A 16195-nucleotide genomic window follows, 5' to 3' on the forward strand; every position below is an offset into this window, starting at 1 on the left:
ATTAACTGAAACACAGAAAAAGACTAGTTCTTAGTGTAAAGTATGAGTGAAAAAGTGTTGCAGTCTCTATGAAGATGGGTAGTATTAACATATCTATTTCAGTCAGTTTAGACTGGAGCTACATTAAGTAGCTGTGATGTGTAGCAAGGGAGTCAGAAGACAGAATAAACAGATTAACTCTGTTTCAGATTAAGAGTGAATAAGAAAAGAAAAAACATTGTCGTTGTTATGTACAGGTCTAAGTTTTTGTGTGTACATTTCTATATGTGTAAAAGAGAAAATGTGAATTTCTGGCCAGATGTGTGTAAAAGAAGAGTGAATTCTGTATGAAAGGGTTTAAAAGCAAGAGTGACTGACTGTCCACATGGGAATGAGTGGTTACGTAAATGTAAAAACAAAAGATATGTGACTGTGAACATTTTTTTAATAGGTCAAAGGGGTAAAATACCTAGTTAAAGAAAAAAACGATGTTTGAAAATCCTCTGGCGGTGGAGTATGCGAACCAAAATAAAAACATTGAAGGTTTTTACTATAAATTTGGTTCAAACTGCACATTTGCATTTTTAATCAAAAGTTGCAAAACCCTGATTCTGCTTAACCCTGTTAAGCAGAATCAGGGTTGTGCACTCATGGTCCTCTAACTCGGCTGAGACTAAATGAGTGCCTAAAATATGCCTCCAAGTGGACGGCCCGGGTTCAAGCCCGACTGTGACACTTTTCCCTCTACATGTCATTCCTCATTCCTGTCATTTTTTTTCCGATGTCCTACTCCATCTGTTTGTCCATTCATACAGTCTATGGTTTTCAGATATGAACTCCTGAAAATATCTCAGTGATTTCAGGAGGACTGCTCCGGATATTCTCCTGACCTGGCACCTCACACCGGGTGTATGTTGTATTTACAACTTGTGAGAATTAAAATGTAGATATTTTTAAGCTCTTTGAATACATTTTTAATGGTAGACGTTTACTTTATTTTAATTAATTTACAGATATCTACAGTTAATCCCATCTCTAGAATGAAGAAATGTAAAATTATTTCATTTGATATTGTATCTAAAATCAAATTACAAACTTGTCGTCTTGGATTTCTCACTATAAAGAAATTGTGAAAACTACAGTACAGTTGATCTCTGAGACTATACTCTGAATGGGTTGTTTTGCAGTACTTGTACAGCGTATTGATGGTAAAAAACGACTTCCTCATTGATCAGACCTCAGTGTAGCAGAGGGTCAATTTGTGTGCGGCCTTCGGCTGCTGCACTCTGACTTCCGATTAAAAACAGGACTCAATATAGGCCTGCAGACTGGCCCTGAGGGACTCCGGGAACTGTAGTAAAGTTACAGATATTGGCTTTGTAACACATCAGCTGTTGGATGCACACACTCTTGTCTCATTCACACTGCGTACACACCCCTCACACACCCCCTCCCTCTCTTTTGTTTTCGCTCTCACATGCACATGGACAGACTTCACACTAGTCACACAGCTCGGAGTGCAAACAGCTGGTCAATAGGCCTCGACTCATCTCGTCCCAGGGGTCGTAACCTCTGTGGTCAAAGGGCGGATGAAGTGTGCCACTCTATAGACCCTCGACTGGGGGGCAGGTGTCAGGCTAAATAATACGCATCATCCCCCAACATACAGACGCACACTTTGTGGTAATTGGCAACCAAGAGGCTTTGCGAGGCAGGGAGAGTTTGCTGGTTCACATTACAGTGGTGCTTGAGGATCAGTGGGACTATAAATAGTACAGGTAATGGTAACACCAAAGTTGTAGTAACATAAGAAGTTAAAAGAAGTAGTATAGTAACAGAAGCAGCACTAAAAGTACTGATACTGTGTCTAGATTAAAAGTGAACATGATTTGAACTCTGCTTTGTCTAATGAAACTAATTTAGTTGAAGTAAAATCTATCAGTACTGAGGTAAGTTTCAGACAGAGGGCAGGTGCCTGTTTAATGGCTATATACCTGTATTTAAAAATGTCATATCACATGATAAATGACCAAATATAGGCAAACAACATGGCCATTTCCCCTCACTCATTGTAAAAGCATAAAGGCTGTTTTTAAAAAGGATAATTTTGTAAATTGTAAATTGAAAATCCTTACGCCATTATTCAACATTTAATTGATAATCCATTTGCGACCCCTTAAATTGACTCCAAGAAACAGCATTCACATAAATATTTTTGTGTGTGAAAATGGTAGAAACACACACAACCAAAAGGTCAAAAGTTAGCCAAAATGGGGCTTTAAATTCAAAGCTTCAGTCCAAGAAATGGCAAATGGCACATACATGCGTGTTGATTTTGCTGATTAGGTAGGTGTTGTGCCTGTAAAAGCTGCATGAATACCACCATAAACTCTTTTTTAAAGAGCTATTAAGCAATAAAGAAGACGATTAAATGCGTTGGTGGGGTTTGAATGATGGATTGATAAAAACTGAAACTCAACAAGAATCATATATTTCCTTTTTTGCGTTTAACCTGCTTTTTATCCTCATATTTTTTTTACTTTAGAGTTTGAATGATAACGCACTAGTTACGTTTCTGATGCAATACCCGAGCGGAGGTATCAAATCTACGCGAGTAGGACGGCAGAGGTTCGCCCTGTTGCCTAGATACGAACGCGGAGGGGCGGCGCACTCAGGAGTCCTGTAACCGAGTGAAACTGGGCTTTCGATACCGGCCATTGTGGCTCTTGCGTCACTATTCTCATCGCGGAATGACCTTCCCCCTTGCTTGAGCCACAATGTCGTCGGTTTCCTTGACGCTGTTTGAAGAAGCACTGGATGTGAAAAAACAGCGCCATTTCTGTCGGCGTCCATGATACATACTGCGATGCTACCGCAGCGGATTCCAGAGCTCCAGCTCGGATCGGCAGCGGGAGAGAAGTAGCCGCTCCCCTTTCGCTGCACGGCAGGTAAGAAAACCAGCATTTTAAGCGGTATTTCAGTGTTTTTCACATCGGATTGTGAAAGTGTTTCGTGTAGTGTAGTGACTATGACGATATGGCGTACATTTATGAAGGGAAAACGTCTACTAGCTTACCGTGGGGGCAGCCGCTCCTCCTCCTACCCGTCATTGCCATAACAACAAGCCGACTTAAGAAAGCCAGCGTTGACTATCCTGTGTTTTTATTCTTTGAATAACAACGTTAATGACGTTACAGTGTACTGACATGTCCCGGTGTTACGTTTAGACTCGGCCCGACCTGCGTGAGTTGCTGTTAGCTCGCTAACTTTGAACCGAGGGGCTCTAAATGTCAGCCACCCGTTTAACTCTTATCTCCATGGAAACGGGGAGATATGTAGATTAATATACTGCCCGGCTTGAGTATGGTGTGTCGATTATTAAACACAATCATGACAACAGACTGAAACATGACAGGAGACGAAGAAGAAGCTCTCGGCAGCTAACTTGGCTTAGCTTAGCTGATTTAGCTAAAGGTCGGAGGTCCAGCTATAACCTTGTCTTTTTGACTGCAAATAAATGGAATAAATACAAATAAATGAACCGCGCTATTAACGCAAATCACATTGCATTATTCTGCTCTGCTTCATGTCATAGTTGCCTTGAGTAGTGGCTTACTGGGTAAAGTTGTGAACAGCTGGTCAGCCATATTTTGCAATGATCAGTGACGCTAGCTCACATTTCATTTTGAAGTTGTGCATCTGTATTTATTGAACTGACTTAACTGTAACATGACTGTGGAAATGGTGTGCTAAGCCTCTTATCTTGCCCTTTTGACGTCTCTTACGGGAAACCTATAATATGCCCATTGTGGAGTGACGGCCGGGCCAGCCAATCAAATCGGCGCAGCCTCCATTTGCTCTTCACGTCGGTTCACTAATCCACTGCTGCCATATGACACACATGCACTTGACAGCAAGCGTTTCCCTGCCCCTTGACAGCACATGTATACAGATTATTTCGTGCAGTTATTGGGTATGTCATGGTCTGAAATTAAGACCGATTTGATTTGATTTCTTACTATCTAAAAAGTTGGTGCAATATTAACCTAAAAAACAGTGCAATTATATAATGTGAAAAATATGTGTGCAATAACCTCAGGTGCAATAAGAGATAATAAGTGCAATAAGAAAACATATTTATATTTTCATTTCATTGTACAGTGTTCCCCTTTGTTATTTTTTGTATTATATCTTTGCTTTAATACAGTGTATAACTTCTGTGCAGTTTATTTTAAATCACTTAGCTGTTACTACAACTTATTTATTTTTACTTTCACTTTTTTTTGTACTTTCTACTCTTTTTTTCTTATAATGCTATTCTATTTTATATATAATTTTTACTTTTTTTTGTAGAACCTGACTCTGGGAGAAACGCACAAAAATTCCAATGTACCTGTACTCTCCTGTACCTGTGCAAATGGCAATAAACATCTATTCTATTCTATTGAAACTGTGCAGCTGTTTTTTAAGAGGATCAAAAATGATCACTATTCGGCATCATTGTGTAAAGTGAAGCTTCCTGTTTTAGTGTCTATTGCAAAGCCTTGATGTAAATTCAGGTGTTTCAAAATGAGGTAGACATTGCACATGCAGGCTCGAGTTATTCAAATATTTGAGATACCGTCACACAAACATAAGACGCCAGAGTGTGCTTAATGAAGGGGAAGTGCATACACAACCATGGTTTAAAGTGAAACCCGACCCATATTATCTGGCTGATATTGGCCTCCCATGATATTTGTTTATCGTTGCAATTATGTGGCAAGGCAAAGCTACTTTACAAAACATGTTGTGCAACAACAGGGTTGTGTTGGTGTCATTATGTAGTATCCCTGCGCAATTCATCGTAATTTTAGCGTTTTCTTGATATAGGCATTCACACTAAGCACACCGTGAACATCTGAATTTATCACAATAAAAAATAAAATACTTTAAATGTAGCCAAGCAATGTTTTCTCTCAGCATGTACATTTTACCTGTTGGATGGAGGCCTGAGTACAATGCTTTCAAACTGACAGTGGACAGAGTACTCATCAGCTACACTCAGATTATTTGGTGACACTTAATTTCCTGATCTAATAAAATGATTCGTGACTTAAATCAGTGATCTGATCCAATGGAACATAAATGCCTTATTAACTCAATTAAATGTACTGAAAAAAATGTTTATAAACAAAAACACAGTTTATTATTTTGGCCTGCAAAAAATATGTTTGGCCAAGTTTTTTAATTTTCTCGGCACCTTGGACGGTGAGTCAAAAAGTACATTTCGACCCTGGTCCTCTCTCAGGAGCATCTTAAGTTGCTTGTAAGAAAAGCTTTGAAAGGCCAATAAAACTTAATTTTGTATTAAAACAAACTGGTATGCTTTGGTAAGATTTGTCTTTGCATTTGTCCTCTGTTTTTTTTTTCTGTCAATATCAATGAAATAATAGAATTTGCATTTCTAAAATTAAATACTTTTTCCCCCTTCACCCACTTTCTAATATACAAAGAGGCTTTGTTCTTGCGGTTTGGGGGAGGGGTTGTTGTGAATAAAGTCCTTGACATCTCAATCTTTTTCAAAGTTATGAATGCATCAATATTAACGATTCTTACTTGTTTTGTTTCAGGTTGTGCCGGTGAAGTAAGAAGTAACACCAGTATGGACTCTTCCAACTAAGACGCAAACACACTGTGTGTTTTGCTCAACAGCATAAGCCATGCCTGACGAGTAAACCCCCCTTTTTTTGCTCAAAGCAATAAAAAAAAAAAAACAGAAAACATCCTACATGCCTCCCCATGTAGAGCCCCTTCAGTGCATCCTGCTGGAGTGACTGCCCCCTTTCCCAAGGTTCTGCCTCATCCTCTCTCCGTACCCTTCTCCACCGATCACCCTTCAGTAACTTCCCATCACAATGCTGCTCCACCTGAGAATGGCCTATACCTGAGGTCTCATGCGTCCAGTGAGCACCGATTCAGACGGTCCTGCTCCTCCTGAAAATCTCTCTTGCCCCTACCCCCTCGTGGGCCCCCTGCCTGCCTCAGAGATGTCCCTGCTCCAGTCGCTGGGTCCAGTGCAAAGCTGGCTCGGTCAGGAGCTTGAGAAGTGCGGGATCGATGCCATGATTTACACCCGCTATGTTCTCAGCCTTCTCCTGCACGACAGTTACGACTACGACCTGCAGGACCAGGTGAGGCCTTATTTTGAGTTAAATGCAAAGTCCAGAAATTGTTTTCTTTGTCTATATTTGGTTGAACTATCTTTAAACGAGTGGAGAGTGAATTTTACTCTGAAAGGGAATACAAGTATGTCAAAACAATGGTCTTGTTGACATCAATTTGCGTGGAGAGAACGTTGTGGCTGCACTTTAACATCATGGCACGTGTATCACTGAATTATCCTCCTTTAATTCCAGTGATTTCTTTCAGAACATTAACAAGAGATGTTCTGTATTTTCCTTCCTGATACTGATACGATTCTGATACCTGAATTTGAGATGCATTAATACAAAAAATGTGTCTTGATACCAGTGGGACCGCCCCAGACTATAACTTGGCGCCCCGTCAAGATGAATATGCGACGGTGGAAGTAAAGTTGCAGACCATTTGAGCATTTTTATTTTCTTTAACTGCATGGGATAGTCATCTGCAATGGATAAACTACATGTTTGTCACCCTTTCTCTGGACTTGAATAAATGGCCATATGCCCTACAATGCCATACAATGTTCTTTTACTGTCCAGATTTACATAAACAAAACAAAACATGAATAAATTACGTAGGTTAAGTTAAGATAACTCTGCGGCACATCTGTCTCTCTCCATTTTGTGTCCCACACCGAGACAAGACCAAGACATTTAGGGATCAAGACCAAGTAAAGACCAAGACCAAAGCAGGGCGAGACCGATACAAGACCAAGATCATTAATATCACAAAAAATCATCATCTTGTGTGTAGGAGGCGTGTCACTCACTTAGACTGGAACACTGGGAAGTTTGCGTCCGTAACTGGGGGATAAAAATCAGATTATGAATGAATTATAGTTATTTGTTCTTTTAGAAAGAGCTGATTTCATTCGAAGCAAAGTAATGTCGTGGAAAATAGCTGATCAGTGGTGGACTTGAATGGTCTTGATCCGGAGTCTGCCCAGTCTGAGACAAGACGGAGTGAAAATGCTTTAGATTTCGAGACCTTCAAAAAGTGGTCTCGAGACCAATGTCCAGTACTACCACACCAGTGTATTGACTGGCACACTCACCAGTATCTGATCCTGTTTGAAGAAGTGTATAAAAGCAATTCTCTAACTTGTATTTGAATTACTCACATTGATGAAGAAGTGTTTTCTGTATGTTTCTACTAATTATTATTATGCAACACAAATCCACTATAGAGATGTTTGTACACAATCTATATAATCTACGTTGCTTCACTGTTTAACACTTGTTTTCTCTCTGTGTGTTATTTCTTTTGTCTTAAAGGAAAATGACATCTTCTTGGGCTGGGAGAAGGGAACTGGGAAGAAATGGGGCAAGAGCAAGAAGAAAGGAGGGACAGACCTGAGTCTTGAGGAAATGAAGAAGCAAGCTGCTGTGCAATGCCTCCGCTCTGCATCTGATGAAGTAAGTATGATTGTTGTAATCCTGTGATTCTCATCGTTCGTTATTATTATTCTTTTGAGACGGGAGCTCGTATGCCTGCCACTTTTTTTGTGAAACTTTTGAAAGAAAAATATTTTCGTTACAGAAGCCATGAGGGCGTAATTGGTCTTATAATGTTTGGAATTTGTTACTATAGTATTCCTTGTTGCTTGTTTGGATGCAGTCATGCAGATATTAATTGCGTAAGTCACAGTGAATAGACACCGAATAAAGCAATGTCGGTGTCAAAGGATCGCCCATTGAACGGAGGGAGATCCTCATTGTAAGTATGATGTCGCCTCATTTTGGCGACATCAATTAGTCTTCATGGGAAAGGTTATATTGAGGTCAGCTATTTAAAGTTATGTCTTTACATGAAACTGTGATATCCTTATGTTAGTAAAAAGAGCACTGAGAGATTTGCTGATTGTTCATTCAAGGCCAGCAGTAGCAGGGCCTGAATTGTGACGCTGGATTGTGGGAGTCTCATAATTCGGGAAAATCCAGCATATATTCACATTGTTGTTTACAATCCTCCCATATGTCACACAGCAAAAGTTTGCTCGGTTTATTACAGGACAGACTGGTCAGAGACACCGCATCAGACCGAGCAACAAAGTCTGGAGTCTCTCCATCTCTCCCTCTCCTTAAAACACATGTATACACACATGCCTTTGGGCAGGTGTGTAGTGAAAAGCAGAGGTGACTATCTACCAGCATAGAGTTTCTCTCCACAGACTATAACTTGGAGGCTCATTCAGATGTTTCTGCGTCAGCGGATGTAAAGTTGCAGACCATTTGAGCATTTTTATTTTCTTTATCCGCATGAGATAGTCATCCACAATCGATAAAGTAGATGTCTGTCCCCCTTTCTCTGAACTCCTAGAGTACATGTTGCTATTAGCTGAGGTGCTCTGCATCCTGCACCGATGGACTGATATGTCATTACCGAGGCTCGTCCTCAGACGGATCTCAACCGACATGTGTGAAACATTTCATGAGCCTACAACTGCTGCGTATTGTACAAATATTACACACACACACACACACACACACACACACACACACAGGTACAGAGACGAGGAGTGAAAACTAAAATAAGTTTCATAGTAAACCACAATCAAAAAATACTTACCTTCTATAAACAGGGTAATGTCGAGAAACTTAAATTCTGTGTTCATTTTGGTGACCCCTGTAAACACTATTATTTAAGTATTGATCTCAAACATCCTGCTGACTTTAAATTTGCACCAATTATCAGAAAATAAATCACTGAATCTTTTCTGTGGAATATTGTAATCAAAATGTTGAATTCCCCCCCCCATGGGAAGGATGTAGTGGGGGATTCCCATCAGTTTAAAAATGGTATTTCAGGCCCTGAGTAGTAAAGGAGGTGGGATTTAGTGAGAATGACACAACATAATAGTTGGTGGGAGGGTAGGGGGGAAGGGTCTGCAAGGCAAGAGGATGAGGTTGAGTAGGAGGAGGAGTGTGGAGCTCCTCTCTGGGGACTGGACTCTGCGGTCTATTTTTTAACCAGCACACGCTGCACAGGAATTGCAGCAGTGAGCAGCAGAGTCGGTCGGCTGTCAGCTGACCGGCATTAGCACAATGATGCATGAGGAAACACAGAGCTGGAGAGAACTTTGCTTTCCTTTTCGTCAGGTGGCATGGTAAGGATTAACATTTTCTTGGAAGTGTGAGCAGGAAGTGATTGAGCTAAAGAGTCTGGCAGGACTGGCACTGTGGAGCAGCCACGTTGGGAATTTGTTTGGATTTATTTAACAGTTCCTACTTGGTTCCATTTGAACACTTTTCTCTTGTTTATAGTCCTTGTTTATGTTATTCATTTATCACATTTCTCAATATGAGAAGTCGGTGAGCCAAACAGGATGTGTAGTAAATGTTCAGTGCACTGTGAGGCAATCACTTGTTCTGTTGCTTGGCCTTTTTTTCTCTTCTTTTTTTTTTTTAAAGGCATTTCTGCAACATAGCTAAATATAGCGCAGGCATAGCCAAGCATGCCTAAGCTCTCATAAGTCAGCTGGCATGACTTGTGTCAACCCCGTGCCTTTCATTCTTTTCTTTTGGGTCACACTCGGGGTCATAGTAGCTTTTGTGAATTCTTACCTGGGGCCATTATATTCAGTCTTTAGAAAACAAAACGGTAATTGTTGATGAGTATGCCCCTATTCACTTTTGAGCAGTCTATGATTAATATGGTCCATTTCATATATCAGTTACATTAACATAAACTCACAAATAACATTTTTTTTTTTTTTATCAGCCATTCAATATATCCATCCATTCATTATGTACACCGCTTTTCCCATTTGGGGTCGCGGGGGGCTGGAACCGTTCCAGCTGTTATTGGGCGAGAGGCAGGGTTACACCCTGGACTGTTCGCCAGTCAATCACAGGGCTGACATATAGAGACAGACAAGCACCCACACTCACACCTGAGGGCAAGGTAGAGTAACCAAATAACCCTAACGATCATGTTTTTGACGAGGGAGGAAGCCGGAGTAACCGGAGAGAACCCACGCATACATGGGAGAACATGCAAACTCCACACAAAGAGCCTCCTTTCTGACAGGGATTCAAACCAGGAACCTTCTAGCTGTGATGCAAAAGTGCTAAACGTGCAGCCCGCTATTCCCGATACTGAAACAAAAATCACTTTCTGGAATTACCATGTTTGCTATGAAGTGCTTCATTTCTCATGTTTTGGTGCAAAACTTCGGCAAAGCATGAGAGTCAAATCTGTGTTTCTTTCAGGTGCCAGGCCAGATTTGTAGAGTTGTTCAGTGTTTTATTTTGCAACAACAATGTTTGAGTGTGACATTTGCTTTGTCTGATTCATCCTTTCTCTGAAAAACAAAACATTTACACACTGTAGAATATTTCCAGAGAGGAGAGTTATTTATCCAGATGTTTTCTCTACTACTTCCTATCATATACCTGGTGATGAAGGAGCGATTTACTGTAAATATGTTTTATTTAATTATTGATCAATGAATCAATGTATTTTTAACGTCAACTCTGAGAGTACAACCTTTGTCATTATGTCAGTGAAAGATCAAAGCAAGAGCTCAGATCCGATTCATCAATTGTTTGAGCTCACAGTTGTATTTGTCTTTTGTACAAGTATGCATCAAAAGTGAAATTGAGTTCTCAAAAATGTTTTTTTTTTCCTTTTTTTGCGCAGAACTCTGGAATTGAGAGCCTGGTTGAAGAGCTTTGCTCTAAACTAAAGGACATCCAAAACAAACAGAAAGGTATGGTATTAAGAATGATTCATGATTTGATAAAAAGAAAAAAATATTTGAACTTATCTCCTTTAAAAAGCATTTTTATGTCTTCTCTACAGAGGAAAAACAGATTAAAAAGAAATCTGATGGCGCTCAGTCTCCAGAGCGAGCTGAGTCCCCCTCTTCAAAGGACCAGGTGGAAATGTAAGTAGTCTGGAGTGTGTCTGTTTACAAAAGTGGCCGCAGAACACACCCATATTAATTTGTTTATTGGAACTCTGCTGATACCGATGTATTTAAATACAATTTTCTCTCTGTGTTTTTTGTTTCTGCAGGTATTATGAAGCCTTCCCTCCTTTGTCAGAAAAACCTGTTTGTCTCCAAGAGATCATGACGGTGTGGAACAAGGCTAAGGCCTGCGCTTACTCGAGTTCATCATCTTCCGCAGCCCCACAGACCAGCACGGACACCTCCTCCCCAAAAGATTGCAACAGCGAAGGTGAAGCTGCAAAAGAGCGAAACCCAGAGGCATGCAGTACCATCACTACTGTGACCAACGAGAGAGCCCAACAGCGACGAAGCAAGAAGGAGAAAGAAAACAGATACCATGGTGGGGCAGCAGCAGAGGAGAAGTCTACCGTCCACTCCAAGAGACAGACCAGACACAGATCTGAGGGCAAATACAGACCCAGATCCTGGTCTTCTGGCTCCAGCGAGGCGGGCTCAAGCTCAAGTGGGAACCAGGGTGACTCCAAGTCATCTAGGACCAAGGCAGTCAGAATAAGGCACAAATCGAGGGAGGCTGCTAAGAATAAGAGAACACGCAACAGTGGGCAAGTGAAGCTTCAGATGAAGGTCATTGACAAAGATGAGCGAAGAAATGCAGGAGGGAGCAGTAGCAGTGCCACAGGAGGAGCTGCCAAACAAACACAGCTTTATAAAAAGGGGAAGCGCCCGCTGAAGGAGATTCGTAAAGATCCTGGCTGGAAGGAAGCGAAAGAGTCCGGAGTTGAGGGAATAAACAATAAGGAATACATGGAAGAGCCGCTTTGGTACACTGAGCCCATCACAGAGTATTTTGTACCTTTCAGCAGCAGACAGAGCAAGCTGGAAACAAAATATCGAAGCAAGGTAGACTCTCCTGATGGCTTTGCTTTGTCAGCCGACATGGAGAGGCTGCCGGAGAGATTCCAGGGAATCTGCATTGCTAACGAGAGCTACCAGAGAGCGTACCTAGCAGCAGGCTCGTTTGTGGATGGGCACTTTGTGGAAGGGCCTGGCGAGGCAGAAGATGAACCTGCTGAACTCACTGGGACCTCAAGCTGCCCTCAGCCCGAGGATAGTAGAGATTTAGATGACAAGCATCTGTCTGAATTCACTCACTTCTATGAAGTGGATATTTATCAATCCATATTGGATACTAGTGCCTCAGACTCGATACAAGAGAGTCGGATCCTAAGCATGATTCGACAAAAAAGCAAAGAGCAAAGAGACGTTGAGGCAGAATGTTGTTTAGTGTTAGATGGCCTTGAGCAGCAAGGGAAAAGTGCAATACGGGCAGACTCACAGGAAGCTTCGGGATCTGTTGGATTCTTAATGGAGGATCTCGAAACCATGGCTCAAGTGTGGGGATGTTATTCACCATCCACTTCAGAAGATATAGACGGAGAGAGCTTCATCGGAGACTCTCCCATCCGGCTCTCTCCCCTCCTCGATAGTGTTTCATTCACCCTGAGCAAACTATCTGGGCATCTGGAGGAGCCGGCTGTTCCTGAAGCCACCAGTGAACCTTCTGCTTTGAACTCATCCTGCTTCTCACTTTTTGAGCTGCAGTATGACAGCCCCACTTTTCCTTTTCCCCGCGACTCACTCACCGTTGGTCACGAAAACAACACAGATTCTAGTAGCTGTCTCGACCCCAATTCTAATAAACAGTCTCGTTTGCTAATATGGACCAAAAATAGTGCCTTTGACGAAACTGAACACTGTTCGAACCTTTCAACGCGAACTTGCAGTCCGTGGTCACATTCGGAGGAGACTCGTTCAGATAACGAGCAAGGAAATGTTCCAACAGAGGATGCTGCTCATATTGGCAACGAAGAGATTGATTGTATAATCCCTCCTCTCTCTGGTACATATCTGGAGGATGAAATCTTGGAGTTTTTGCAGGAAGACTCTGCGCGTAAGTGTGAGGAGGTCAGTGTTAAGACAGCGTCCAATCAGACCTTCACCAAAAAGTCTAAATTGGAGTCCATTTGTGGCATAGCATTGGAAAAGGACGAGAGTAAACAGTACAGCACTGGCATGTTTTCGGACACCACAAACCAACACAGTGATGACTACAGCTCAGGGATAATAAAGGACATTTGGACTGCAATAGGAGATGACAAATCTGAAATGGTAAGGAAAGGAGCAGAGAAACCGAGTGAGGGGCTATTCTCAGATGAGTCAGGCGGTTACTGCTGCAGCTGTCTGGAGGTGCAGGCAAAAGCAGGTCCGATTCAAGGACCTCAGAAAAAAGCAGTGCAGAGATCAGAGTATCACCTGTGGGAAGGCAAGAAAGAAGAACAGGACTTAGCCAAAAACAAACTCTGCAAGGTGGATGCTGCCGGGGATTATATGACTCCGTCCAAGCCCTGGGACTTAAACTCTGAGAAGGAGAGCACATCATTCATCCTGGGAGGGGTGTATGGAGAGCTGAAGACACTAACTGGCGATAAGAATTGGGCAGTTGTGCCGCCAAGTGACGCCCAAGAAAGCCTGCTAACATGTGCCGCTGCAGCTGCTTCTGCTTCTAGCTCAGACATGCTCACCATCACTGGAAAGGATGTGCTGATGAAAGCTGGCAGCTGCTTTGCTCCTGGCCACAAGCCCCTATGGAGGCCTCTTGTGTCCTTTGGGCAGAGTGACCAGGCCATCAGAGGAGGAGGGGATGGATTGAATAAGGGATTTTCTTTCATCTTCCATGAAGATTTGCTCGGATCTTACGGAGGCTTGCATAGTGAGGAGCAAGGTTTGGAATATCCCTTCACATCATTCAACCTGAACAATCCCTTCTCCCAAGTCCTCCATGTCGAGTGTTCCTTTGAGCCTGAAGACATGGCCTCGTTCAGTCCGGGGTTCAAGCCCAAATCTATTCTTTGCTCGGACTCTGAGAATGAAGCCTTCCATCCTAGAATATATGGCATCAACAGGACACAGTACAGGGCCATCCGCATTTCCCCCAGGACTCATTTCCGACCAATATCGGCCTCAGAGTTGTCTCCTGGTGGAGTGAGTGATTCAGAGGCTGAGACTGACAAAGAGGAGATGAGTTTTCCCGTCCTGGCCCCGGTGGACGTCTTTGATGATCCTCAGGCCGACCTCAAACCACTCGAGGAGGATGCAGAATGTGAGGGCCCTTATTACGGGAAGTCAGAACTGGAATCTGGTAAATTCTTACCCAGATTAAAGAAGTCTGGCATGGAGAAGAGTGCTCAGACCTCTCTGGATTCACAGGAGGGTTCAAGTACCCTCCTGCCGATCGCTGAGCAAGAGATTTGCTTAGACTGCAAAACGGCAGCAGCTGCTTCAACTGCAGGTGGAGAGACGGGCGTCTCAGTCTGCAAGATTCAAAAGGAGGAATCTTCAGGAGAAAAAGTGTCCTGCTTATGTGCACCAGCAGGTCAGATCCCCAAGTCTGGGATCAATTATGACTTTGTTGGAGAAATGCCAGAGGTGAGGGTTTCTTAAAATCGTCTCCTCAATATAATGTGATCACTTTGGCCTAACCACACAGAGTTCTAATATTTGTCATGGGCTGTCAGATGAGTTCCACCTCTGACGTCTCAGGCAGTGTTTACAGAAACACACTAACCACTTCTCGTTTGTCTCGTTTAGTTCCCTCTGTTAAATGTTAGTGGACAGGGAGGAACTGGCAACCAGCAGGACGAGAGCTGGTGGCAGAACACACTCTGTTCCCCCCTTTTCCCTGGATCTCAGTGTACAGGTAAAACATAGTTAACTTTTACAAATGAATTCATTGTGCTTTCTTGGAACATATCAAACGAGTAACACTTTACAAATATATTCTAAGGGTTATTGAACACTATGATTCCTAAGCTAGAGCAACTCTTGATATCTTTGTAAGACTTAATAGAGGCTGAAAACTGGTCTGAAAGTGAAGAATCTTGCAATGCATTGATCAACGTATCATCTTTGAATTGCTACTTTTTGTCTCCGAAACCTCCTCATCCAGTAAATAAATGACACACTGTATACATACAGTATATGTATAAAGATGGTTAAGAACACTGGATTAAGAAGTATTACATTTAACTTTGAATGACAGCAAAAACAGTCACAGAGGAAATGTAAAGACTGGTGACTTTTCAGTAAAGACAGTTTAGACCACTGGAAAAAAAAAGAAAACCAGGAAGGAAATGAGAAAATGTCACATTTCCTCTGTAGGACCAAGAACGTGGTTGTCTTTGCTTCGGTATGTACCTCATGCTTTCTTGACTGGATGGAGATGAGTTTATCTCACCTGATCGCCTGAAAAATCAGCACCCCCCGGATCTGAATATCGGCACCCAAAGGGTTTAAAAAGTCAATAAGTGGACTGTGTGAATCCATAACATGACTCCCACAAATACAGTACACTTAATCATCAATTATGTTGAGTAAAGCAACCATTCAAAGACTTGTAAGTGCTCCTTAATTTTTACGCACTCTTTGCAACTACGAGAATTTTAGCCTCCACAACAAGGAAGCTGCTATTCTCCAGAACCTGACGGGTTAGTTTGTTTATATTACTATGTGACTTTGGTCTTTTAAAGGGGTTAGCTCAGATCCAACACTACATAGTAATATACAAACTAACCAGAACAGGAAGCATCCCAAATCTCCTCTTTTCTGCGAGGTAACGTAACTGGAGTGTGGTGGCTTTGAGGAATCTGAAAGGTTGTGTTGCAGATTAAAGCCTAGGAGTTATGTCTATTTATGTGAAACAGACCCCGGGTAGAAAACTGAAATAGATGTTGGGACATAATCAAGCCTTTTATGAATCACATGCAGGAGTTACAGGAACAACAATCTAACTATTTGCATGGCTTGTTTTCTCCAGGGAGCAGCAACATTTGAATACTCCAGTTTTGCAGAGGACACCTGTCGTTAGAGGGGAAACCTTCCTCTCTCCTTTTGTGACTGGACCTCTACTGTACCAGCAAAGATTCAGGGTCATCTCAGAGCTGGGAAACCTAATGTAGGCTAATTTTTCTGAGAACACCCACCCAAAAAACACCCCACACATAACCCTGCTGGTTTTTCATTTACTAACTTACAACCTCGTGTAATCAAATCAAATCA

At 42.1% G+C, this 16195-nt stretch overlaps 1 protein-coding gene across 1 annotated transcript; it reads left to right on the forward strand.

The window, feature by feature from the left end:
- The first annotated feature begins 2686 nt into the window (after nt 1–2686).
- Nucleotides 2687–16195, forward strand: kiaa0232 (KIAA0232 ortholog). The gene is made up of 8 exons (XM_061030901.1): nt 2687–2927; nt 5592–6152; nt 7440–7580; nt 10807–10876; nt 10969–11053; nt 11185–14566; nt 14729–14837; nt 15954–16195. Exons 2-8 carry the CDS (start codon nt 5916–5918, stop codon nt 15968–15970), a joined length of 4041 nt encoding a protein of 1346 aa, XP_060886884.1. The 5' UTR covers nt 2687–2927; nt 5592–5915; the 3' UTR covers nt 15971–16195.

This window comes from Labrus mixtus, chromosome 23 (assembly GCF_963584025.1).
Source record: "Labrus mixtus chromosome 23, fLabMix1.1, whole genome shotgun sequence".
Lineage (NCBI taxonomy): Eukaryota > Metazoa > Chordata > Actinopteri > Labriformes > Labridae > Labrus > Labrus mixtus.